General features: G+C 42.9%; 1 protein-coding gene across 2 annotated transcripts in view; it reads right to left on the bottom strand.

The window, feature by feature from the left end:
* LOC116825214 (scavenger receptor cysteine-rich domain-containing protein DMBT1-like) overlaps positions 1 to 24,468 on the bottom strand; it is an 84,959-nt gene that overhangs the window by 10,848 nt on the left and 49,643 nt on the right. Inside the window, exons 12-19 of one of the 2 annotated variants that reach the window (XM_075066005.1) lie at positions 21,063 to 21,377; positions 18,779 to 19,093; positions 17,386 to 17,700; positions 13,686 to 14,000; positions 11,159 to 11,473; positions 10,684 to 10,998; positions 8,513 to 8,827; positions 4,798 to 5,112 (exon numbers count right to left, since the gene is read on the bottom strand). In XM_075066005.1, coding sequence (XP_074922106.1) covers positions 4,798 to 5,112; positions 8,513 to 8,827; positions 10,684 to 10,998; positions 11,159 to 11,473; positions 13,686 to 14,000; positions 17,386 to 17,700; positions 18,779 to 19,093; positions 21,063 to 21,377 — 2,520 coding nt within the window. The remainder of the gene's footprint in view (positions 1 to 4,797; positions 5,113 to 8,512; positions 8,828 to 10,683; positions 10,999 to 11,158; positions 11,474 to 13,685; positions 14,001 to 17,385; positions 17,701 to 18,778; positions 19,094 to 21,062; positions 21,378 to 24,468) is intronic. The other variant, XM_032781002.2, reaches the window with a different exon arrangement.

The raw sequence follows: 24,468 nt of genomic DNA, 5'->3' as shown, positions 1-24,468 counted from the left end.
ATTTTGGCTTATGAATTCCTCTGTGCTGAACACAGGTACTTCTGTTCTTTTGTAATGGTTAAGCTGACCCCCAGGGAAGCAATTCCTGGTGTTTAATCCTTCCAGTTGCTTTTTAACATCTAGCAGCAGCCCTGATTTTCCAGATGTTTTCTCTTTCTTTCTTTTTTAAAAATACAAATCATCTTTTTAAGAACATGATTTGGTTCCTATGTCTTAGAAAGAAGAGGGGCTCTGTGCACAGGTTATTCAGTTAGCTACTAAGAGGAACAAAGAGTTCCAGGTTCAGCAGATCGCAACAGCTGATTTCTTTTCCTTTTCCTTTTCTCAACTCTTCCCTGGAGAGGGGGAGTGAAAGAGATTGGGGATACCCCACAAGAAGGAATTCCCAAGTGCGCCTAACTGGGCTCTCAAAGGGGTTTTGCATTTGAGTGGTAGCAGTGATACAATCCAAGGCCAGGAAATCTGTAACCTTGGGAGTTTAATGCAAGCCTGGAGTGGCAAAGTATTTTTAAGGTCTTTGCAGGCTCCCACCTTCTGTACTCAAAGTGCCAGAGTTGGGAATCAGCCTTGACAGCATCAACGTTTGCCTATCCTGGTATTGTTGGCTGCGGCTGGAACTGTTTTGGGGAGCTGCTAAAGGAGCTTGTGAGTCCCCCTTCAGACTGTGGGATCTCCCTGCCTCCAACCAGAGGTCCTCCTGAGACCCCAACCAATGGTGAAAGTAAGTTAAAGGACTTACCAGTACACCGGAGTCCTGAGCAGGGGGCGGGGCCTCAACTGGAAGAGGTGTGGCCTTAAATTCCCGGGCCCTTTAAATCAAGATTTAAGGGGTCCGGGGATTTGGCTGCAGTAGTGGCGGCTGGGACCCTCAGGCCCTTTAAATCACTCCCGAGCTACCACATGCAGAGGCAGGGATTTAAAGGGCTCAGGGCTCCAGCAGCTGCTACCACCCCGGTCCTTTAAATCCCCAGCAGACTCCTGCTGCCGGAGCCCTGGAGAAGCAGCGATGGGGCTCTGATGGCGATTTAAAGGGCTCCGGGATGGTAGCAGCAGCTGGAGCCCCGCGGCCCTTTAAATCCCTGCCGAGGCCCCACTGCTGCTACCCCAGGGCTCCGGCAGCAGGGCTTAGGCAGGGATTTAAAGGGCTCGGGGCTCTGGCAGCGGCTACTGCCCTGGACCTTTAAATCCCTGGCGGAGCCCTGGGCTAGTGGCAGCGGGGCTCCGTCGGTGAATTTAAAGGAGCAGGGGTTCCCAGTCGCTGCTACCGCAGTGGAACCCTGGGCCCTTTAAATCACCACTGGAGCCTTGGGGTCCCTGCTTCTGCCGCAGCCTCAGGGTTCCCGTGGTGATTTAAAGGGCTGGGGCCTCCAGCTGCTGCCTGGGGAAGCTGGTCCCGGTACGGCACACTGGCTGTTGCCAGTATGCTGTACTGTGGTGTATTGGCTTACTTTCACCTTTGATCTCAACCCTTGCAAATGAGAGGACATTCCATGCATCTCGGCGGAGCCAGCAAAACAGGGCCCTGTCACAGCATCAGGAGGAGGCCCCTTCATTACCTTAGTCTGATATTCTGACCCAGTTCTCCAACTTTGTAGAGGAATAATAGGCGCACAACATGCTGAGCTAAGCATACACTCAAGTGGCAGTAGTAAATGGGGAGACCATCACGCCCCATGAAGCAGGACTGTTCCCACACTTTGAAATTCAGGGTGAACACTTATACCACATTGAAAAGGACCAGCAGACTGGGGAAGTTTGGGATCAGCTTCTGGTACCCAGCTGGTACCCAACTGTACTGGAGGGAGATGATGCAACTCACCCATGTCATAACCTTCACAGGGCACCTAGGGAGGGAGAAGATGTTAGCCCAGATTCCACCCTGGAGTCTACAAAGATGTTCCAGATTTCTGTGCCTCATGCCTGCAGTGTCAGCCTACAGCTCCTCAGCCCACAGAGAGCCTCTTCCTCCTGCTAGTAGGTATGCCATTCTGCCGGATTGGAATGGACATAGTCGACTCCCTGGAGAACAGTGCCTTAGGCTACTGGTCATTTAGTTACGGGAGACTGTGCAACTAGGTACCCAGAAGCAATACCATCACATTCTATGAATGCCAAAACGGAGGCCGCTGAAATCATGAAAATCTTTGCTTGGGATGGGATGCCATGGGAGAGCTCAACAGGTCAGGGAATGAACTTTATGCCCCAGATGGTCAAGTAACTCTGCCGACTGCTGAAAATCAAGGTTCTCAGGACATCTGTTCACCACCCCCAAACAGGTGGCCTGATGGAAAGATTCAACAGAACACTGAAGAGGGTGCCCTGGAAGTTTGGACATGTGACACTGAGACCAGTTACTCCCTACTCCCCTGTTCTCCAGCCAAGAAGTCCCCCAGTCCTCCACCATCTTCTCACTATTAGAGCTGTTATATGGGAGGCAACCCCATGAGACTGTAGAACTCATTTGAGAAATGTGGCAAGAACAGCTATCTCAGGCTAATAACATAGTACAATACGTCCTGGACCTATGGGAGAAGCTCGGTGTCCAGGGCTCATTTGCCAGGGAGAACCACCTACATATCCAGAGCACACGGGAAGCAGGGCTCACCTCTGGAAATTGCAACCCAGTAATTGGGTTCTTCTGTTATTACCCGCTACCATTACCCACATTAAAACTCCTCATCTGCTTGCAAGGGCCTGTAAGGTGGTGTGAAGAGTAGGGCCAGTAAACTACAAATCTGAGAACTGAACAAGTGAAAGGTACACCAGATCTACCATGTAAATCTTTAAATACCTTGGAAGGCCAAGTAGCTTACCAGTATTAGAATTAGGCCCTCAGGTTGGTGAGGCCTCAGAGCCAGCAATGGTCAAGACTGGAAAGAATCTCACCCAGATCAGAGACCCCAGACTAAACAGATGATTGATGTCTTTCTTCTCTTTTGTATTTTTGACTCAACCTAGACAGACCCATAACCCATAACATCCAAATGAAACTGGGGCTTAAAGTCAGAGAAAATTCTCAACCCCTTTCCCAGGAGTTGAGGAGAAACACGAAGCAAGAACCCAATCAATGCTAGAACTAGGAGTAATCGAGAAATCATTCAGAGACTGGAAATGCCCTGTAGTATTGGGCCCCAAGCCTGATTGGATCACCTGGTTTAGTAATGACCTCCAAAAGGTCAACACAGTCTCAAAATTTGTTATGTACCTGATGCCTTGCATTGACAAACTTCCTGACAGGCTAGGAGAAACAGAGTACATCACCACCTGGATCTGAAGAAGGAATATTGGCATATCCCCATCAAAGTAAAATCCAGGAAAAAGAGAGCTTTCTCCACTTCCTTTGATCCATCCTTCCCTGCCCCCCCGCCCTCCATCAGCGGTTGACACACACAGGGGCATCATCTGGGAGGAGTGGAGAGGGAGGACCTGGGTTCCCTTGCCCCACAAGCCTTAAAGACTGAGGCTGCTCAACCAATGAGGGGGAAGAGATCCAAGCGCTCTAACAATTGGGCCACCTGGCCCTCCAAGTCACCTGTTACAATTGCATTAACAGAGGCACAGCGTGCAAATCACAGGACGTGACAGTAACACTCTAGTTGGTGCTGGTAGGACCTCAGCCGGAGCACTATGTACTGTTATGGTCAACAGTGTACACAAAGGATGTAGAGAAACTGGAAAGGGTCCAGCGGTGAGTGACAAAGATGATCAAAGGGACGGAACGCAAGCTGTATGAGCAAAGGCCGAAGGAACTGGGTATGTTTAGTTTAAAAAAGAGGAGATTAAGGGGGCACATGACAATGATCTTCAAATATTTGAAAGGCTGCATAAAAAAGATGGAGAAACATAATTCTTTCTTCTCACAGAGGGCAGGACAAGAGGCAATGAGTTCAAACTACAGCATAGCAGATTTAGGTTAAATTTGAAGAACAAATTCCTAACTGTAGGACAATGGAACAGAGGCCTCGGGATGTTGTGGAAGCTCCTTCACTGGAGCTTCCAAAAGGAGGCTGGACAGGCATCTGTCTTGGATGATTTAGATACAACAAATCCTTCATTCTGGCATGGGTTAGACTAGATGAGCACTGCAATCTCCTCTTATGCTATAATTCTATTATTTTAAATCACATTATTTTTAGCCAATTTCCTAATGTTTTTGGGCCCATCTCCAGATTTTTGAAAACTTGGGTATGGCAGTGCTGGAAAGTCTTTTTACCATTCCACAAGAATATATGAATGTTAAAGGCGGTTTTCCCTACAAGCTGAGACTGGGTTACCCCAGGTCAGCTAGGGGCCTCTGGTCCCAATTAAGGGCTGCCAATAAGCTTCTTCAGGATGAGAGGCTGTGTTCCTTCCCATAGGGGAAACAGCCAAACCTGAGTGCCTGCTAGGTGAGGACAGAGACCCCAGGGAAAACCAACAGGGCACACCCTGCACCAACGAGGAGGTAGAGAAAGGTACTTCACTGGGGTTTTAGTTTATGAGACTGTTTCTTTTTTGTTTTGTGAAGGATCACCCCTTAGGCCGACTGTCAGTTTGGCCAAGGGAACACAGAAGGGGAAAGGCAAACTCTGCCCAGAGAGGGGCTGATTAAACCCAGGCCCACCATCGCCAGAGGGGGAAGCACTAAGCTCTGGTGAGACAAAGGAGGTGCCTTGACACAATATATCAAAAGAATTGTGGGACAGAAAGTAGATTTTCCACTGTTCTTTTCATTTTATGGCTTCTCTGTTAGGTAACATTAACCTCTTACATTAACCCCCTATTAATTAGATTCAATAAAACTTTCAAAAAACAGACCTGAGCAAAGAACTCCAGCGTCTTCACCGTGCCCACAGTTATGCTGACCCCATCCTCTGGAGGAACAGTCCTGAAGATAGGATTCATTTCCAAAGCAACTCACATCATCCAGCCAGATCTGCCCTGATCCTTCCCCATAATGAGCTGAGCCAGGTGCATTAAGGGCGTGTCCACATCCCAATTCTTGGCAAACAACATTGGCATCGGATTTGTCCCAGGAATCATCACAGACTGTCCCCCAGGTGCCATTGTAATGAATCTCCACTCTCCCAGAGCATCTATCTATTCCATTCACCAGTTTGATCTGTTTACTTCCTGTAGGGATAAATTGTACATATTAATATCACATTCCTGTGATCTTCTTACTAATTTGCATGAACTCATGTCAGGAGGGCCTGATTTTATTCACCTCAGTCTGCTAAAGGAATTAGCTGAAAAAAATCTTGGTGCCACTGGCAATAATGTTTGCAAATTCATGGATGACAGTAGAGGTCTGGGGAGACTGGCTAGGGACCAACATTAGTGCCTATCTTTAAAAAGGGGGAAAAGGAGGATGGGGAACTATAGATCTGACTACATACCAGGGAAACTAACGTATAAAACGAGCAATTTGTGATTACCTGGAGGATGATGAGATGATCACTAGCACCTTGCATGGATTTATTAAGAACAAATCATGCCAAATCAGTTTGATATTATTCTAAGGGCTTGTCTGCACTTTGCACTGGACGGGCAGCAATTAACCCAGTGGGGGTTGATTTATCGCATCTAATCCAGATGTGATAAATCAACTACCGAGTGCTCTCCCGTCGACTCCGGTACTCCACCAGAACGAGAGGTGCAGGCAGAGTTGATGGGAAAGCATCAGCTGTTGACTTAACACAGTGAAGACACCACAGTAAGTAGATCTAAGTAGGTCAACTTCAACTATGCTATTCATGTAGCTGAAGTTGCATAATTTAGATTGATCCCCCTCGGTGGCATAGACAAGCCATAAGATACGGTAATTGGTTTTGAGGATGAAGGAATCACAATGGCCATAATATACCTGGACTTTAGCAAGGCTTTTGAAACAGTCCCACATGACATTCTGATAAGTAAGCTGGAGAAATGTGGGCTTGGCAGAACTACCAGTAGATGGATGTGTAATTGGTTAAACAACTGCAAACAAAGATTGATTATTATTGGAATGATGTCAGATTGGAGGGAGGTGTCAAGTGAGGTTCCACAGGGGTCTGTTCTGGGTCTGGTGTTATTTTAACATCTTTATTAATGACCTGGATGGAGGAATATAGAGCATACTTATCAAATTTGCAGATAGCACAAAGCTAGGGGGGTTGCCAACATTTCAGTGAATTGAGATAAAATTCAAAGAGATCCTGATAAATTGCAGAACTGGGCTACAGATTAAAAAAAAGGAATTCAGCAAAGACAAATGTAATGGTCTATATTTAGGGGAGAAAACCCAAAGGTATAAATGTAGAATGGGAAGTAACTGGCAGCATCACTGCTGAGAAGGATCTGGGAGCTGTGTTGGATCACACTCAACATGAGTCAACAGTGTGATGCTGTTGGGAAAAAGGCAAATGCAATTGTAGGTTGCTTGATGAAAAACTGCCAGCCTGCACAGCAAGTGTTAAAGAGAGCCTTTGGGCCCAGCTAGCCCTGCTCTACCTGCAGCCTACACCAGGCATGCGAGCAGGGGTGAAGAGAGCCTGTCTCAGTTTGGTGCTGACTGGTAAAGAGTCAGGAGCTAGCTGTCTCCCTACTTGAAGGGAAGGAGCAGTCATTGGCCAGCCAGAGCAGCTGACTCAGAATAAGCACTTTCTCCACAACCAAGAGAGACTGTGAAGGGGCCTCCAGCACCTGAAGTAACTTACTGAGAGGAAACCAGAGACATTGTGGGATTTTCCCTCACCAACTTGTGGGTGCTCTGCCTGAAGGAGCTGGCGACTGCAGCAAGGCGCTGCCCTAGACCAAGAGGGAACTCTGCAGGAAACAAGCCATCCAGCAAACTGCACTAAAGGGGCCATTCTTCAAACTGAACAGACCAGTAGGAAGTAGCCCATGGAAGAGGATTTTCACTTCCTGCTGGGAGGGATCCCCTCCCTGTTCAGGGGCTGACATACTCAGGGACCTGGGTTTGGGCCCAACGGAGAGGAAGGGCCCGGATCTCACTACTCCTCTAGGCCACAAACACTGAGGCTACTCAACCAATCAAAGGGCTAAGAGCCAGGCACTCTAACCATTAGGCTGCTCGGCCCTCCAAGCTGCCTGCTACTGTTGCATTAACAGAGGCATAGGATGCAAATCACAGGAAGTGACAGTACTGCTCCACTTGGTGCTGGCTGGGCCTCAGCTGGAGAACTGTGTCCAATATGGTCACCAGTGTATCGAAAAGTTGTAGAGAATCTGTAAAGGATCCAGAGGAGAGCGACAAAGACGAGCAAAGGAAAAGAATGTAACCCACATGAGAAAAACTGCAGGAATTGGGTATGTTTAGTTTGGAATAGAGGAGAGTCCGTGGGGAAGCGATAGCAGTCTTAAAACACTTGTAAGGCTGCTGTTAGTATATAGACCTGTTGGTTTGCCTGAAATAGAATGTTGAGTTTGATTTTTGATACTCTTATATCCTTACGAATATGTGTGAACAAAGACCAAAGACACTGTGTGTTCTATTTCTCGGTACCAAATGGGGCTTTTAGCACAATGAGAAAAGGGAAGAAATAGAGTTAAGGTGTTCCTGGGTATGTGAGTGTATGTATGAGCATACACTGGAAGGCTGCCTGGCTGCTCTCTAAAGCCAAGATTAAGCAACCAGTTAGGAGGGGCAAGAGGGGGTAGGGAAAGACACTAAAAGCCAAAGAAAGGCCTGGCATTGGCCAGTATACAACCTCACTCCCTACCTCTTCAATGGGGTACAGAAAGGTGGTACCAAGCCCCTGACTCAAGACTCTCCAAAACAGAACTTGACCATAAACTGTAAGGGGTGGGACCAACACCATGCGTTATAGTTATAATTCTGCCTGCTAAGGAAGGGGAACTGGAACACTGGGACAAAGGCTCTGCAGTGTCAGATCTATGGATATGCTTGCTTGAAACTAACCCCAATAAATATCACATTGCCTACACTTCGGACTTCTGGTCTTCTGCTTTCTGTCAGCATGACACAAATAGATGGAGAAAAGTTGTTCTCTCTTGCCACAGAGGGCAGGGCAAGAGGCAATGGGTTCAAACTACAGCAGAGCAGATTTAGATTAAATCTCAGGAAAAACTTCCTAACTTTAAGAACAGTAGGACAATGAAACAGAGGCTTAGGGAAGTTATGGAAGCTCTTTCCCTGGAGGTTTTCAGAAGGAGGCTGCATAGCCATCTCTCTTGGATGGTTTAACCACAATTCATCTTTCATCTTGGCAGGGGTTAGACTCAATGACCCTACTGGTCCCTTTTAACACTATGCCACTATGATTCCAGGATTGTATGATTTTAAATCTCTTTATTTTTAACCAGTTTCCTGATTTTTTAGTCATAACTCATGATTTTTGAACACTTGGGTTTGGCTGCGCTTGAAATTCTGGTTACCATTCCAAAAGAATATATCTCAAAAGAATTGTGTGACAGGCAAGGAGATTCTCTACTTTCATACTGAGTTTCTTCTCATTTTATGACTTCTCTGTTAGTTACCACCCACTTATAAAGCTTTCAAAGAACAGACCTGAGCAGAGAACTCCAGCGTCTTCACCGTGCCCACAGTTATGCTGACCCCATCCTCTGGAGGAACAGTCCCGAAGATAGGATTCGTTTCCAGAGCAACTCACATCATCCAGCCAGATTTGCCCTGATCCTTGCCCATAATAAGCTGAGGTAGGGGCATCAATGGCGTGTCCACATCCCAATTCTTTACAAACAACATTGACATCTGATGTGTCCCAGGAATCATCACAGACTGTCCCCCAGGCGCCATTGTAATGAATCTCCACTCTCCCAGAGCAACGATCTGCTCCATTCACCAGTCTGATCTGTTTGGTTCCTGTAGGAAAAAATCCCAGCTTTTAATATCATATTCCTGTGATCATCTGACTACTCTGAATGAATTCAAGTCAACGGGGCCTGATGGTATTCAACCGAGGCTATTGAAGGAATTAGCTGAAGAAATCTTGGCGCCACTGGCAATAATATTTGCAACTCATGGATGACAGGAGTGGTCACGGAAGACTGGAGAAGGGCTAATGTAGTGCCTGTCTTTAAAAAGGGGGGAAAGGAGAAGCCAGGAAACTATAGACCAGTCAGCCTGACCTCAATGCCTGGGAGCTACTAGAACAATGTATGAAACATTCAGTTTGTGAATACCTGGAGTATGAAGGGGTGATCACCCAGTATGGATTTACTAAGAACAAACCATGCCAAGCCAGCTTGCTTTTCTTCTTTGACAGGGTAACGGGTTTGGTGGATAGGGGGAATGCAATGCATACAATATACCTGGACTTTAGCAAGGCTTTTGACACAGTCCCACATGACATTCTGTTAAGTCAGCAGGAGAAATGCGGGCTTGGCCAAACTACCATTGAGTGGATACATAATTGGTTAAACAACTGCAAATAAAGATTGATTATTAATGGAATAATGTCATATTGGATTGAGGCCTCATGTCAGGTTCCACAGGGATCTGTTCTTGGTGCACTGTTATTTAACAACTTTATTAATGACCTAGATGTAGGAATAGAGAGCAGACTGATCAAATTTGCAGATGACACAAAGCTAGTGGTGGTTGTGAACGCTTTGCAAGACAGCTAACATTCAAAAGAATTTTGATAAATTGGAGAACTGGGCTATAGACAACAAAAAGAAATTCAGCAAAGACAAATGTGAGGTGCTACACATAGGGAAGAAAACCCAAGTACACAAATACAGAATGGGGATTAAGTGGCTTGGCAGCAGCACTGATGAGAAGGATCTGGGAGCCGTGGTGGATCACATCCCCAGGCAGCATGTCAGCAATGAGATACGATTGCAAAAACAAACAAACAAAAAAACCCCACAAATGTAATTTTAGGTTGCATTAACAGAGGCATAGCATGCAAATCATGGAAGGTGACAGTACAGCTCTACTCAGCACTGGCTAGGCCTCAGCTGGAGTACTGTGTCCAATTCTGGTCACCAATGTATAGAAAGGATGTAGAGAAACTGGAGAGGGTCCATAGGAGAGCAATAAAGATGATTAAAGGAATAGAATGCAAGTCATTTAACTGAAGGAATTGGGTATGGTTAGTTTGGAAAAGAGGAGATGAAGGGGCAACATGACGGCAGTTTTCAGATACTTGAACGGCTGCCACAAAAATGATGGAGAAATTTTGTTCTATCTTGCCACAGAGGGGCAGGACAAAAGACAATGGGTTCAAACTACAGTGTAGGAGATTTTGATTAAATTTCAGGAAAAACTTCCTAACTGCAAGAACAGTAGGACAATGGAACAGACTGCCTAAGGAGGTTGTGGAAGGTCCTTTACTGGAGGTTTTCAAAAGGAAGCTGTATAGAATAGCCATCTGTCTTGTATGATTTAGACACAAAAAATCCTACATTTTGGCAGCAGCTGACTAGATCCCTTCTAACACTATGATTCTATTATTTTAAATCACATTATTTTCAACCAATTACTTGATTTATGGGACCTATTTCATGATTTTTGAATACTTGGCTTTGGCAGAGCTGGAAAGTCTGGTTACCATTCTACAGGAATATATACCAAAAGAATTCTGTGACCAGGAAGGAGACTCCCCACTCTCATATTCAGGTTCTTCTCATGTTATGGCTTCTCTATTAGGTATCACCCACCCATTATATTTATCCCCTATTAGTTATATTCAAATAAACTTTGAAAGGACAGACCTGAGCAGAGAACTCCAGCATCTTTATTGTGCTCACAGTTGTGCTGACCCCATCCTTTGGAAGAACAGTCTCGAAGATAGGATTCATTTTCAGAGCAACTCACTTCATCCAGCCAGATCTGCCCTGATCCTTTTCCATAGTGAGCCAAACCAGGTGCATTGATGGCATGTCCACATCCCAATTCTTTGCAAACGACTTTGGCAGCTGAAAGGGCCCAGGAATTATCACAGACTGTCCCCCAGGAGCCACGGTAATAAATCTCCACTCTCCCAGAGCAACGATCTCCGCCATTCACCAGTCTGATCTGTTTGCTTCCTGTAGGAAAATATTCCAGCTTTTAATATCATATTCCTATGTAGAAGATGAATACCCTGCTTTAAGTGAGAATCTCAAGACAGCTATAACCATTTAGTCCTGACTGCTACCTTCATAATTCTACTTTAATAAGATTCAATAGAGCATTCATAGAACATACCTGAGCAGATAACTCCGGCATCTTCGCTGTGTCCACAGTTATTCTTACCCCATTTACTAGAAGAACATTCCCAGATATAGGATTCAGTTCCAGAGCACTTCACTTTGTCCAGCCAGATCTGCCCTGATCCTTCCCCATAATAAGTAGAGACAGTTACATTGATGATGTGTCCACACCCTAGTTGTTTGCAAACAACATTCGAAGCCAGTAGATCCCAATTATCATCACAGACTGTGCCCCAGGTACCATCATTATAAACCTCCACTCTCCCAGCACAATGATCTGCTCCATTCACCAGTCTGATCTGTTTGCTTCCTGTAGGGAAAAATCCCAGCTGTTAGTATCGCATATTGCTAGTGAAGATTTCTGAATGAAGATATCTGAACAAATGACACCAATATTCTCAAGCAAAACTATTACTATATAAAGACCAGGAAAAATATAATGATGAAAAATTCTTTTTTATTATAGTCAATAAAATATTAAGTGGAGTTTAAGGTAATAAGACGAATAATTCTGATATTGGATCTCATGACCTTTAGAACTCGAAGTGGGTTTGAGGGCTTTTATTCTTCGTCAAAACATGTACACATATAGTGTTCTTTTGTTGCCTTTGTTTTTTTCATTGTGGGGTTTGGTATTTAATACATATGAATTTCAAATGGCAGCATATCAAATGAATAAATAAAATGGGAGGAAATGGAGAACAGGGAAAATCCACTGATACTAGACCAGTGGTCTTATCTACCATCTCTTGACAGAGCAAATACTTGGAGATAGAGCAGAGTAACAGTTAAATCTGGATACGGTCAAGCAAGCAAGTGTTTTTAATTGAAAAGTCAGGATTCTCTAACTTACTAGACTTTTTTTGAAAAGTTCTGTCAGAAAGATAAGTGAAGAAAATAAGCAAACATGGTGTAAGGAGAAATAGCCCTTCACTATCCTTCTTTGTTTCCTAGCCTTTGACCATTTTTTGATCTGTTACAAAGCTGTGTCTCAGTATGGTAAGAAAGTCTAGTGATAGAGAACTGAATTGGGAGACCTGGACTTAATTCCATTTTCTGTTATAAACTTTATGTGTGATCTTGGACAAAGACCGTTATATTCTTTGTGCCTCCATTCCTTACCTCACAGGAGTGTTGCAACGATAAATTCTTTAAAAATTTGGAGGGATGGGGATTATATGGGGATTGGGGCCATAAAGTACCTTAGTTAATTTTTAAAAAGTGCACACCTTGCAACTCTACCAGTTTTCCTCATAGACCGCGAGTTTTCAGATCTTTCTGTGGGTGTGCAGAGAAAATGCTGGCACCCAAGGATGTTTACTGGGAGGGATGAGACTTCCACTGAAAACAGAGAAAACATCCTTCCCCTGGGTTTTACCTATCAATGCTAGGGCCTGTGTCTGAATGTTCCCTTTTCTCACGCAGCTTAGACTGTTTGGAACTTGATTAAATGTGTATGTGGAATGAGTGGGGAGATGAATTCAAGATGAAATGTGTGGAGTAGGGATAGGTGGATGTAGAATGGGTCGGTATAGAGTGCGGAGATGTTAGTACAGAATTAGTGGCTATATGCATTCAGTGTGCGTGTATGCAGAAGGATGGGTGTGTGTGTGGTGTGAATAGGGTTAGGAAGTGGAATAAGTTTTGTCTGGGGAATATGCGCATTGCCAACACGTAGCGGGAAAGATGGGTTGCAGTGAAAGTTGGTGCAGGATGAATGCGATCAAGTTGTGTGGAATAAATGTATGGAGAAAGGGTAAATAGGACAAATAGGCAGTGTGTTTGTAAACTAATATATGTTAATGAATATTTATACAAGTACATGCACATTAGAACATGCTGGGTTTTGTCTGTAAATGTTGGCAGGTATGAAAGTGTTTAATAGTGACATGCTTGAGAAGTCTATGCTGGAGCCAAGGTTACTTAAGATATTTAAAACAACGCATTCAGATAGGGTCAGATATTAACAAGTTGGAGGTGCAAGCTGATGAGGTTTGCTGTTAACGTTAAGGATGAAGTTCTGCCAGTGCTGCATGGTACTATATAAGGTAGAGGAGAAGTGCTAGTTGAGTGGAGGTTGCCAAGTCTGATATATCTGTGATTGACGCTCTTGCCGCACTGCTCTAAGTCAAGCAGGTAATGGGAGTCAATATTTGCAGCACATATGGTTTGTTCAAAAAGTAGGTTTTCCTAGCACTAGGCAGTACCTGAGGCACTCATTGGACCCTCTGCTTAACTCTAGCTATCTGTAATGGACAGGTATAGCATGAATATACTATGGGCAGAGACTGTGCAGGCTTCTACACAGTACACTACTCAGTGCACCACCACTGCCAATACACCTGATTCCAGATTTGGAAATGGGCTCAGCAATGCCAGACAATAATATGTGGATGTGATGAGAAGGAAGATTTTCCTCTACTCTGCACAGCTCTCTTCTTATTGTATTGCTTCTCTGTCACTTAATACACAATTCTTAAATTAATCCCCAGCTAATCAGCTTCAATAGAGAATGAACAGACCTGAGCAGAAAACTCCTGCGTCCTCTTTATGTCTGCAGTTGTGCTGGTCCCAGCCCTTGGAAGGACACTCCCAGAGATCGGATTCATTCCCAGAGCAGTTCACATCATCCAGCCAGATCTGCCCTGATCCTCGCCCATAATAAGCTGAGCCAGGTGCATTGATGGCGTGTCCACATCCCAATTCTTGGCAAACAACATTGGCATCTGATGTGTCCCAGGAATCATCACAGACTGTCCCCCAGGTGCCATTGTAATAAATTTCCAGTCTTCCAGAGCATCTGTCTACTCCATTCACCAGTCTGATCTGTTTGCTTCCTACAGGGAGGAATTCCAGATGTTAATGTCATTCCTACTGAAGAAGAAGAGGTTTGTAAGGTTTGAGGAACACCTGGGCAAATGAACATGACGTTCATAGCAATTTACAACCATGAATATCTTCTATGGAGTTATTGCAGTGGCTGGTGGGTTTCATCTCTCACACTCCTTGCATTTCAGAACCGCATAGGCCCATTCCACATTCAATCTTAGAAATGATTAAAAGCAGGGTTGTATATTTTGTCAGAATTTGTAACATTTATTTTTTTTCACTCTCACCAATTGGCTATTCAAGAAAAGTCCTCTGTATATGTTACACTTGTGTCCTTTTATTGACTTAAAATGGGTTCAAAGTCTATTGAAATTAATGGAAAGAATCACATTGATTTCAACAGGTCCCACATAATTAATATGTTTGAGTCAGTTTTTAAAATTGTGTTAAGCTGCTAGTTAAATGCTTCAAATCATTATTAAATGGTTCAAATCAATTTTGCATGAAAACAGATTATTTCACTTTACATGATTCCTAATTTTTAAAAAACAATTACAATTCTGTAGAGCGCTGATTTTATTTTTTAACTAAAATTATGACTAGAAATTTTTGCCATAACAAAGTCAGTTATAAGCTTTCTCTATCTCTACACTACAGATACCTGCACACTGTACTGGCATCACTAGTGTCATGCAGATTATTATCCAGAATTCTACCTAATCCCCATGCTCCGACAACACTGATTTTCTGCATTCAGCACTCTGTGCAAATCAGAATGATCTTTGCTCTGTAGTCACGGCAAACTCAGTGAATAACATTAATGACTATATGTATTACCTACAAGCACTTGTTAAACAAACAAACATTGGTAGGTTACAGAGTCGAACATCTGAAAATTAGGAAATGCCTGGTTTATGGTTGCCTGTTCCACATTATTTTGGCTTCCTTATGCATCCAGTATGTGCACTGAATGAGGCTGGGGTCTTGTGGAAATTAAAGACTGTTTTATAATGAGTATATCCAAGTGGATTGCACAAGGCAGGCTCAACTTTCTCTCACCAATGCTATCATTTGGGGGAGCTCCCCCCGCCTATGTGTTGCCCCAAAGGGGGGAAGGAGGTATGTTGGGAACCCTGTGTTGGGTTGAAAGGAGTAGGAAAAAGGGCTGGGCAGTGTGGGATGAGCTGAGCTCTTTCCACCAGTTCCTGCTGCAGCTGCTCTGCTAGCTCAAAATGCAGTAACTGCTGCTGCTGCTGCTTTGGCAGCGGACTGAGCCCAACCTTGGAATCTTCAAGGCTGACATTTTTCTGAAGAACCCAGGGGAAAGAAGGGAAATGGTGACTTGCAATACTCACCAGCTTAGCTATATCTGGATGAAATTTCACAGGACAAAGAAAAGACACTTTGCTACACTGACACCCCGTCTAGACTACACGCCGTATCGGCGCGTTAAAATCGATTGCTCGGGGATCGATATATCGCGTCTGATCTGGACAGGACATATCGATCCCAGAGCGCGCTTAGATCGATTCCGGAACTCCACCAAAACAAACGAAGTTCCAGAATCGACATGGCGAGCCGTGCACATCGATCCCGCGCGGTGAAGACGGGTAAGTAAATTGATTTTAGATATTCGATTTCAGCTACGCTATTCTCGTAGCTGAAATTGCGTATCTAAAATCGATTTTCACGCGTAGTGTAGACGTGGCCTGAGGGAGTTCCCCCTACAAAGTAGCCAAGCCTGCTGCAAACAATGGAGGTGTCAGAGCTTCTAAAGAAAAAAAAGAGAAGATTGCAAGAATGCAGTATAGTGGAAAATGTTAGGCTGCCTAAATCTAAGGGTTGCTACAGTTTTACAGTTTTGTTAGAAACTCCCATTGCATCCATGATAGTAATGATTCTGATAAGGATGAGAACCATTATACTTTAGTTCCCGTAGAGATCCCTCCTCACTCTCATGCCACTACAGGGAGTTAAAATGACTATTTAACAGGTGAAGTCCTGGCCCCCTTGCATTTGTTGGCAAGTCTCCCACTGATTTCAGTGGGGTGAGGATTTTCACTCTAAATCTCAGGAATTACAGAACCAGCCACCATGCCTAAAGCTCCATTAGAAATGAGACTTGTATCGGTCCAACACCTTGAAGCTAAATTTCAGTATTCTGAGTTTGGTACATGTAGCCACAGTGCCAAGAAGATAACCAGCCGTAGAGTAGGACAGACAGGATTTAAAAGCTTTTGAGAAATGGAATGGAGAAAAATGTCAGCCAGCCCTTGAAAATAAAAGACCAGAACAATAAAATACTGATCAGAGTCCTGTAAAGGATAATTTGTTAATGTGTAAAAGGAAAGAGATCTTAGAATATTGACTGCTGGATAATGAGCCTTCCTTGTAAATCTGCAGGGGAGGAATTAGAATAATTCACCGGTAAGTGTGTTACAGCCCCCACTGTGTGCCTGATCCACAGAGGACATGAGTCTGTCACAGCCTAAGCTCGAGAGTCTTAGTTCAAGCTGTAGCAGCTGCTGTGTTTCCTTCTTTAATTCAATTGTCAGTGTGCTGGCTAAGAGGGAAATTGTCATAGGTTAGATATTGCATTCTTTAGCAGATTGCAATTCTTCCCTCCAGATAGTGAGCATTTTTACAGTACTCTAAGTGGTTAATACCTAGCTTCTCTGACCAGTTTACTTCTTTCCCTGATATTGCTGTTGTAATTTATATCCGTATTTCAGCAGGAACATGTGACGATGCTTGTTAGTCTAATTAAATATAGGCTGGTGTAACAATATGGCTAAAATTAAGTACATATAGTTGAAAAGGCATTTTTGTATGGAAAAACATGCTGCTCTCACATATCACTTAAAGAGCAACTAAAAGTGGAGAGAGATAATTTACTTGTATTTTTCAAAATCTTTGAATAAAATCTCAGAAAAATTATTAAGGAAAATAACCACAAATTAAGAGAAAAAGTCTTGTAATGGTACAAAGTCAAGGACTAAAAAGCAAAGAATCATAGTAAGGGCTGCATCTCAAAAGACATGAATACTCTGATGCCACATAGGTTAGCACCAAGCCTGATGAACTTAGTATATTTTAAATTATTAATTCATAACCTCAGACCACAAATGATTTGGAGCAGACAAAGGCCATGAGTTGGAGAAATCTGGTGATAATGCTAAGGACAAAATTCTATCCCAACTTCACTGTGCTGTTTAGGACAGAAACAAGGAATTTTAGTGGAAACAAATGTGAGAAAGAATTCTGGGTACATCAGGGAGATTCTTCTCCATCATACTCAGCTACCATCTCCTTTTATTGCATCTTGTTTAGTTAATATTCATCTCTTATATTAATTCTCTTAATCAAATTCAATACAGCAATCACAGAACAGACCTGAGCAGAGAACTCCAGCATCTTCACCATGCCCACAGTTGTGCTGACCCCATCCTCTGGAGGAACAGTCCCGAAGATAGGATTCACTCCCAGAGCAACTCACATCATCCAGCCAAATCTGCCCTGATCCTTGTCCATAATGAGCTGAGCCAGGTGCATTGATGGCGTATCCACATCCCAATTCTTGGCAAACAACATTAGCATCTGATGTGTCCCAGGAATCATCACAGACTGTCCCCCAGGTGCCATTGTAATAAACTTCCACTCTCCCAGCACATCGATCTGCTCCATTCACCAGTCTGATCTGTTCACTTCCTGTAGGGAGAAATTCCAGATGCTATCAAAGAACAGGATTTTTGTAAGATTTCAGAAAACACCTGAGCTACAAAGACAACCGCAGCAATTTATGACAGTGAATATATGATCTGGAGGTATTGCAGCATCTGGTGGGTATCATCTCCTACTTACAATGTATTTTGCAACTGCATAGGGCAGTGAAATGCACATTCAGACTTGATGGGGTTATGAGTGAAATTCTATGTTTGTCATGGTCACAACAGAAGTCAATGGTGTTTGATCCCCTCCACCCTGCCATCCCCCCACAAATTAATATTCCTTGTTATTCTGGTTTATCTGCTTGTAAGCAAGTCTCCTTTGTGACTTTTTACAAATTTGGGTCCCTATGTGTTCAGTATAGTGGATTGTGAGTTTTTAAGTGGTTTAAAATATTAAATAAATATTAGTTGCTTTCAAATTATGTTTCTTGTAAAATAAAGAATATTAAATTTCTCATAATATTTCTTGTGACAAATAACTTAATGTGTCCTGGGACTTTTCTTTTTTCAATTTAAAATTATAACTTTTCTGTATTTTGCCTTTAGAGACAACAGGACTTGGTTGCAGGTTTTCTCTGCATTTCCATACTGTAGCTGACAGCTCAGTGCTATGTCATCATTACTGTCCCACAGGTATCCTTGCCTCAGTCTCAGCTCCATTCCTAGTTTTAATTTCCCAGTTCAACAGTCTGAGTTTAAAACATTAGTTAGGTTGCAAAATACAGTGTGGCCAACTGTGACATATAACAGGATTTTGGCCCTGCTATAGGTAACATCATGATGACATGAAAAATTCTGGGGTTCACACAATTTGGGGGAAGGTGTGTCCCCATCCCACAAAGCCCTACAGTCAAGGGGATGGATCTAACTCTGCTCTTAGGAGGAGAAGGACTATTTATAATTTTGCCAGAATAAATGCCAGAAAGACTCATGACCAGCAGAGAGATTTTTCTTCATCACACTCAACTGCCTTCTGATTTTCAATCTCCATTTTCTAATATTCATCCCTCATATTAATTCCTTGTTTATCAGTTGAACAGAATGTTCACAGAACAGACCTGAACAGAGGACTCCTGCATCTTCATGATGCCCACAGTTATGCTGCCCCCAGCCCTTGGAAGGACATTCTGAGAGAGTGGATTCAGTTCCAGAGCATTTCAACTCATCCAGCCAGATCTGCCCTGATCCTTGCCCATAATGAGCAGAGACAGTTGCACTGATGGCATGCCCACATCTCAGTTGTTTGCAAATGATACTGGCATCTGATAGGTCCCAGGAATCATCACAGACTGTCCCCCAGGTGCCATTGTAGGAAATCTCCACTCTCCCAGCACAGCGATCGGTCCCATTCACCAGTTTGACCTGTTGGCTTCCTGTAAGGAAAAGTCTTTCAATGTAAGTTGTTCAGCACTTTTTTAAAACCAAGCTAATTTTTAGTTATTAATTATTGTTGTCATTATTATTATTGTTTTATTTATTTGTATTACAGTACTGCTTTGGGGCCCCAATCAAGACTGAGGCTCCATAATGCTAGATACTTGCTAAACACACAGTAAGAGACAGTCCCTGTCCTGGAGATCTTGCAATCTAGATAGACAAGACAGACAAAGGGTGGGGGAAAGTATGAATATCCCCATTTTACAGATGGGGAACTCAGGCAAAGATAGATTAAGATCCAGATTTGTAAAGACATTCAGGCATTGCTGCATTTTGCATTGCAACAATTAAATGACTTACGAGTCTAAGTTACATTATCAAAAGGGACAGACATTTAGGAGTCAAATGGCACTTGAGCTCCTAAGAGTCAGATCCTCAGGGGTATTTTGGTGCCAAACTCCTACTGATTTCAATGTGAGTTAGGGTCTAAATAGCTTTGAAGATCTAAGTGCCCAAGTCACTTTTGAAAATGAGTCTTAGGCTCCCTACTCAGTTAAGCATTGCAACACAGAGTAAAGCAACACCTAAATATATTTAGAAACTTCGACCTATGTTATTTGTCCAAGGGAAATAGAAAACCTATAGCAAAGCTGGAAATGGAAACTATATCTTGGGAACCTCAAGGCAGTGAAAGTGATGGATGGAAATATGTCAGTGGCTAGTAAAAGCCTAAATATGGACATTAATTTTAGGCATCCACTTTTGACCATAGTATCTAAATTCCTTGATAAGTTAGCTTTGCACTCTGGTGCTATTCTTGTCATGAAGAGATATCAATGGGAGATTAAAAAAAATTAATCACAATTAATTTTTTTTGGATTAATCACATGCGTGAACTGTGGTTAATTGACAGACCTACTAATTATGAATGGGAAATCCCCATCCAGTGGGTGTAGTTTTAGTGGTGTCCCACAGGGATCAGTTTTTGGCACTAGGATATTTAAACATTGTTATCAATTGCATGGAAGAAAATATAAAGTGTGCAGATGACACAAAGATTCTGGGAGTGGTTAATAATGAAGAAGACAGGTCACTGATACAGGCCAATCTGGATCTCTTGGTAAGCTGGGCGCAAGAAAGCAATGTGTGTTTTAATAAGGCTAAATGTATATATCTAGGAACAAATAATGTAGGCCTTACTTATAGGATGGGAGACTCTATCCTTGGAAGCAGCAACTCTGAACAAGATTTTGGAGGTAGTAATGGATAAACAATTGAACATGAGCCCCCAGTGCAACACTGGGGCCAAAAGGGCTAATGCCACCCTTGGATGGATAAACAGCGGAATCTCATGTAGGATTAGAGAGGTCATTTTATCACTATATTTGGCACTGGAGTGACAGCAACTGGAATACTATGTCCAGTTCTGGTGCCTACAGTTAAAGAAAGATGCTGATAAAATGAATAATTCAAAGAAGAGCCACAAGAATGATTAAAGAACTGGAGAATATGCCTCTAGTGATAAACTAAATAGATTTGACCTCCTTGACACTAACAAAGAGAAGGTTACGAGGTGACGACCACAGTCTATAAGGGCCAACATGGGGAATAAATTTTTGATAATAGGCTCTTCAGTCTAGCAGACAAAAGGTATAACATGATCCAATGGCTGGAAGCTGAAACTAGGCAAATTCACAATGGAAATAAGGTATAATTTTTTACCAGGGAGGGAATTTAGCCATTGGAAAAAATTAACAATCATGGTGGATTCTCTGTAACTTTCAACGTTTAAATCAAGATTGCATGTTCTTCTAAAAGTTATGTTCTAGGAATTATTTTAGGAAGTCCTATGTCCTTTTTTAAAATAAGTAGTCAGACTAGAGATCACAATGGTCCTTTCTGGCTTTGGAATCTATGATTTATTTTTCTGTTAATCAGGTTCAATAGAGAATTCATTGTCCACACCTGAGCAGAGAACTCCTGCGTCTTCATAGTGATGACAGTTATGTTGATCCCATCCTCCGGAAGAACATTCCCAGAGCTTGGATTCATTCCCAGAGCAATTCAGATCATCTAGCCAGATCTTCCCTGATCCTTCCCCATAATGTCCAGAGAGATTTGAAAGAAGAGCGTGTCCACATCCAAGCTGTTTGCAAACAACATTGGAATCTGATAGGTCCCAGAAATCATCACAGACTGTTCCCCACATGCCATCATTATAGATTTCCACTCTCCCAGAGCAGCGATCCGCCCCATTTATCAGTCTGAGCTGGTTGCTTCCTGTAGGGATAAATCTCTACTGTTAATACATCATATTCCTATTGAACAAGAAGTCAGAGTTTGCATGTTATCAGAAATAAAACAATTAATCAAGCTGACATCCTTGGTAATTCTTGGTGGTGCTCCCTCAGGAATGGAGATTTTGAAGTGCATCAAAGGAGCTACGTCCTAAACACACTATATATTTCCAAAAGTCAAAAGCCTTGTTGTCCCTCATTTAGATTTGAGGGTTTATAAGTAAGGTGTACTTTATGCCCATGGGTTCTGTGACAGAAATTTATGACATTTAAATATTTCCCCCCTCCTAAACTGTCAAGCCGTTTGTGATTCTGGGAATCTGCCACTGAGCAAGAGTCCTCCATGAATTTTTGCAAAATTGTTTCTTTATATGTCCAGACTAGTGGAATAAGTGTTTCCAAATGGTATTAAGCTGTTTAAGTATCATAAAACAGTTTCATATTTTTTCTTGTAAAATTTTAAAAAAATCAATTTTTTTGGATGACAAAAACCTTAATAACTATTATAATATTATGTGCCATGTTTTTTCCCTTTTAAAAAATCTAATATTATGGCTTTTCAACTATTTTGCCTCAACAGACAACCAGCTTTAGTCTTTATGTTTTCTTCACATCTCCACACTGGAGCTGCCAGCACACCATGCTTGCTTCCCCACATATCACAGAGGATTTAGCTCTCTCGTCACACTAACTCCCCATACCAACATGCTGAACAATTCAGATGGGAAATAGACAGAATAACATGAATAGCTTCCAACACTTATGCAGCTCCTGTGTGACATTTTACACAAAATATTTAATGAACTGAATAGCATATTTGCAAATATTTTTTATATTACACACACAAGCACAAAAAGTATGCTAAAAGACCATTATTAAAGTTTGGAAATGCCAGACTTAAGATGCAATATTAATTTGCCCTCTTACGCATATGCCTTAAGATGCTGTCTTTAATTACATGATCACATGCTATTATTTCACCGGGACTTCTGCCTCATTCAGTGCACAGAACGGATAGTGTTCAGGGAATGAATCAGAATTATGTAGCGAAGGAAGCTGTTGTCTGCAGGATCCCTGTCTGATTTCCTGCAGAAATTGGGAGGTGTGATGTGGACAAGGCAGGAGGCTACAGGGACAGAAAGGACAGTTGTTTGGTTCATGCATAAAGGACGGGAGCTTCTTGTGTCTTCACAAACTGGCTCCAGTCCATTCCGAAATCTTGTCACTTGCAGAAAAAACAACCACCCAAGAGTTGGTGATACTGTTATTACTGTAGATAACAGAGATTAGGGCTTTATTGTTCTAGGCACTAACCAAAATATAGTAACAGGTGGTGTCTGCTCTGAAGAGTTTATAATCAAAATAGGTGACAGACAAGGATTGGGAAGGGCAATGAAAGCAGAGAGAGGTGCTCAAGGTACAAACAAGTGTTCAGTGCCTTTGAGAAATTAAGGCTTAGATGTTTGAATTATTCAACCCCCTAAAATGTGTGGGCATTGAACAGTTTGCAAATGTTGGTCTTGATCCCTGTAGTGGTCCCTCACAGACAAGCTGAGAGGGAGGCAGGTCCTCTCAGAGGTCCAGAGAGGCCGGGCCACTTCCAGCTTTTGAGGTCCCTAACCATAATAAAAATAAAAAATGGTAACACATGAAAACAAAATAAGGCACCAAACAAAGAGTGAGCCTTAATTTGGATTTTTTTTTAATTTAAAAAATGCGTTTCTAGCCTTTTTCTGTGTAAAAGTACTAATTACTGAGGGGAAAACAAGTTGCAAAATGCCAAAAAAATAACAAGTGTCTAAATTTGAGGCCCCTTTGAGCTTGAAGCCCAGGCCAAGTGGCCCTCCTGGCCCCCCTCTGATTGGCCCTGGAGGGAGGCCCACTGCCTTCCTACTGGCAGACCGCGGGTAACAGTTTTATAGGGGAGAGCTCCAGCTCCTGAGGCAAGGTGAAGCCCAGTAGTCTTTAGCCCACAGCCACCTGACTGGGGCAGACAGCCACAAACATTCTATCCAAGAACTCTGACTTCCTCCAGGTCGGGCAGAGCCACAAGAAGTTAGGGCTCTGGCCCATATTCAAGGCAGAGCTGTAACAGTCTGTAAGTCCAGACCCTTAAGCAGGGTGGGGCAGCAAACAGTTAGAACTCAGGCAGGGTGAGCACCAAAGCAGGCCTCTTGGCCTAAGGAATGGGAACACTGCCACCCCCGGGATGGGGAGGCTGAGGGTAAGGGGACACAGGCCCCGCCCAACTACACCGCATCCTAGCCCTGGTGAAGATTAATTTATTAAAATGTGTCAGACATTCAGATACTAAAGCAGTGAGTGCCATAGAAAAGTTCTTGACAGATTTGATAATAATGTATTCAGAGGAGGGTTTTGTTGGTTTGCAATAAATATGGCCGGGAAGACCACTGAACAATGAGTATAAAGAGCAAGCGGCCTCATCCTGTGCCTGGAAAGAGAACAGTTCCAGAAGAAAAAGTATTATGGGATTATATAACAAAAGAGCATTATAATACATATGCATAAGAAGGCATCAGTAAGTCTCCACCATCCACCTTAATTCTGGATTTCCTAACAGGCAGCTAGATTTTCCAAATTTAATTAAGAACATAAGAACATAAGAACAGTCATAATGGGTCAGACCAAAGGTCCATCTAGCCCAGTATCCCGTCTACCGACAATGGCCAGTGCCAGGTGCCCCAGAGGGAATGAACAGAACAGGTAATCATCAAGTGATCTCTCTCCTGCCATCCATCTCCACCCTCTGACAAACAGAGGCTAGGGACACCATTCCTTACCATCCTGGTTAATATCCATTTACAGACTTAACCACCATGAATTTATCCAGTTCTCTTTTAAACACTGTTTTAGTCCTAGCCTTCACAACCTCTTCAGGTAAGGAGTTCCACAAGTTGACTGTGCGCTGTGTGATGAAAAACTTCCTTTTATTTGTTTTAAATCCACTGCCTATTAATTTTATTTGCTGACCCCTAGTTCTTGTATTATGGGAATAAGTAAATAACTTTTCCTTATCCACTTTCTCCACATCACTCATGATTTTATAGACCTCT

This window comes from Chelonoidis abingdonii, chromosome 5 (assembly GCF_003597395.2).
Source record: "Chelonoidis abingdonii isolate Lonesome George chromosome 5, CheloAbing_2.0, whole genome shotgun sequence".
In the NCBI taxonomy this organism is placed as follows: domain Eukaryota; kingdom Metazoa; phylum Chordata; order Testudines; family Testudinidae; genus Chelonoidis; species Chelonoidis abingdonii.
The sequence above is the reverse complement of the archived record's forward strand: the minus strand, read 5'-3'. Positions and strand labels throughout refer to the sequence as shown.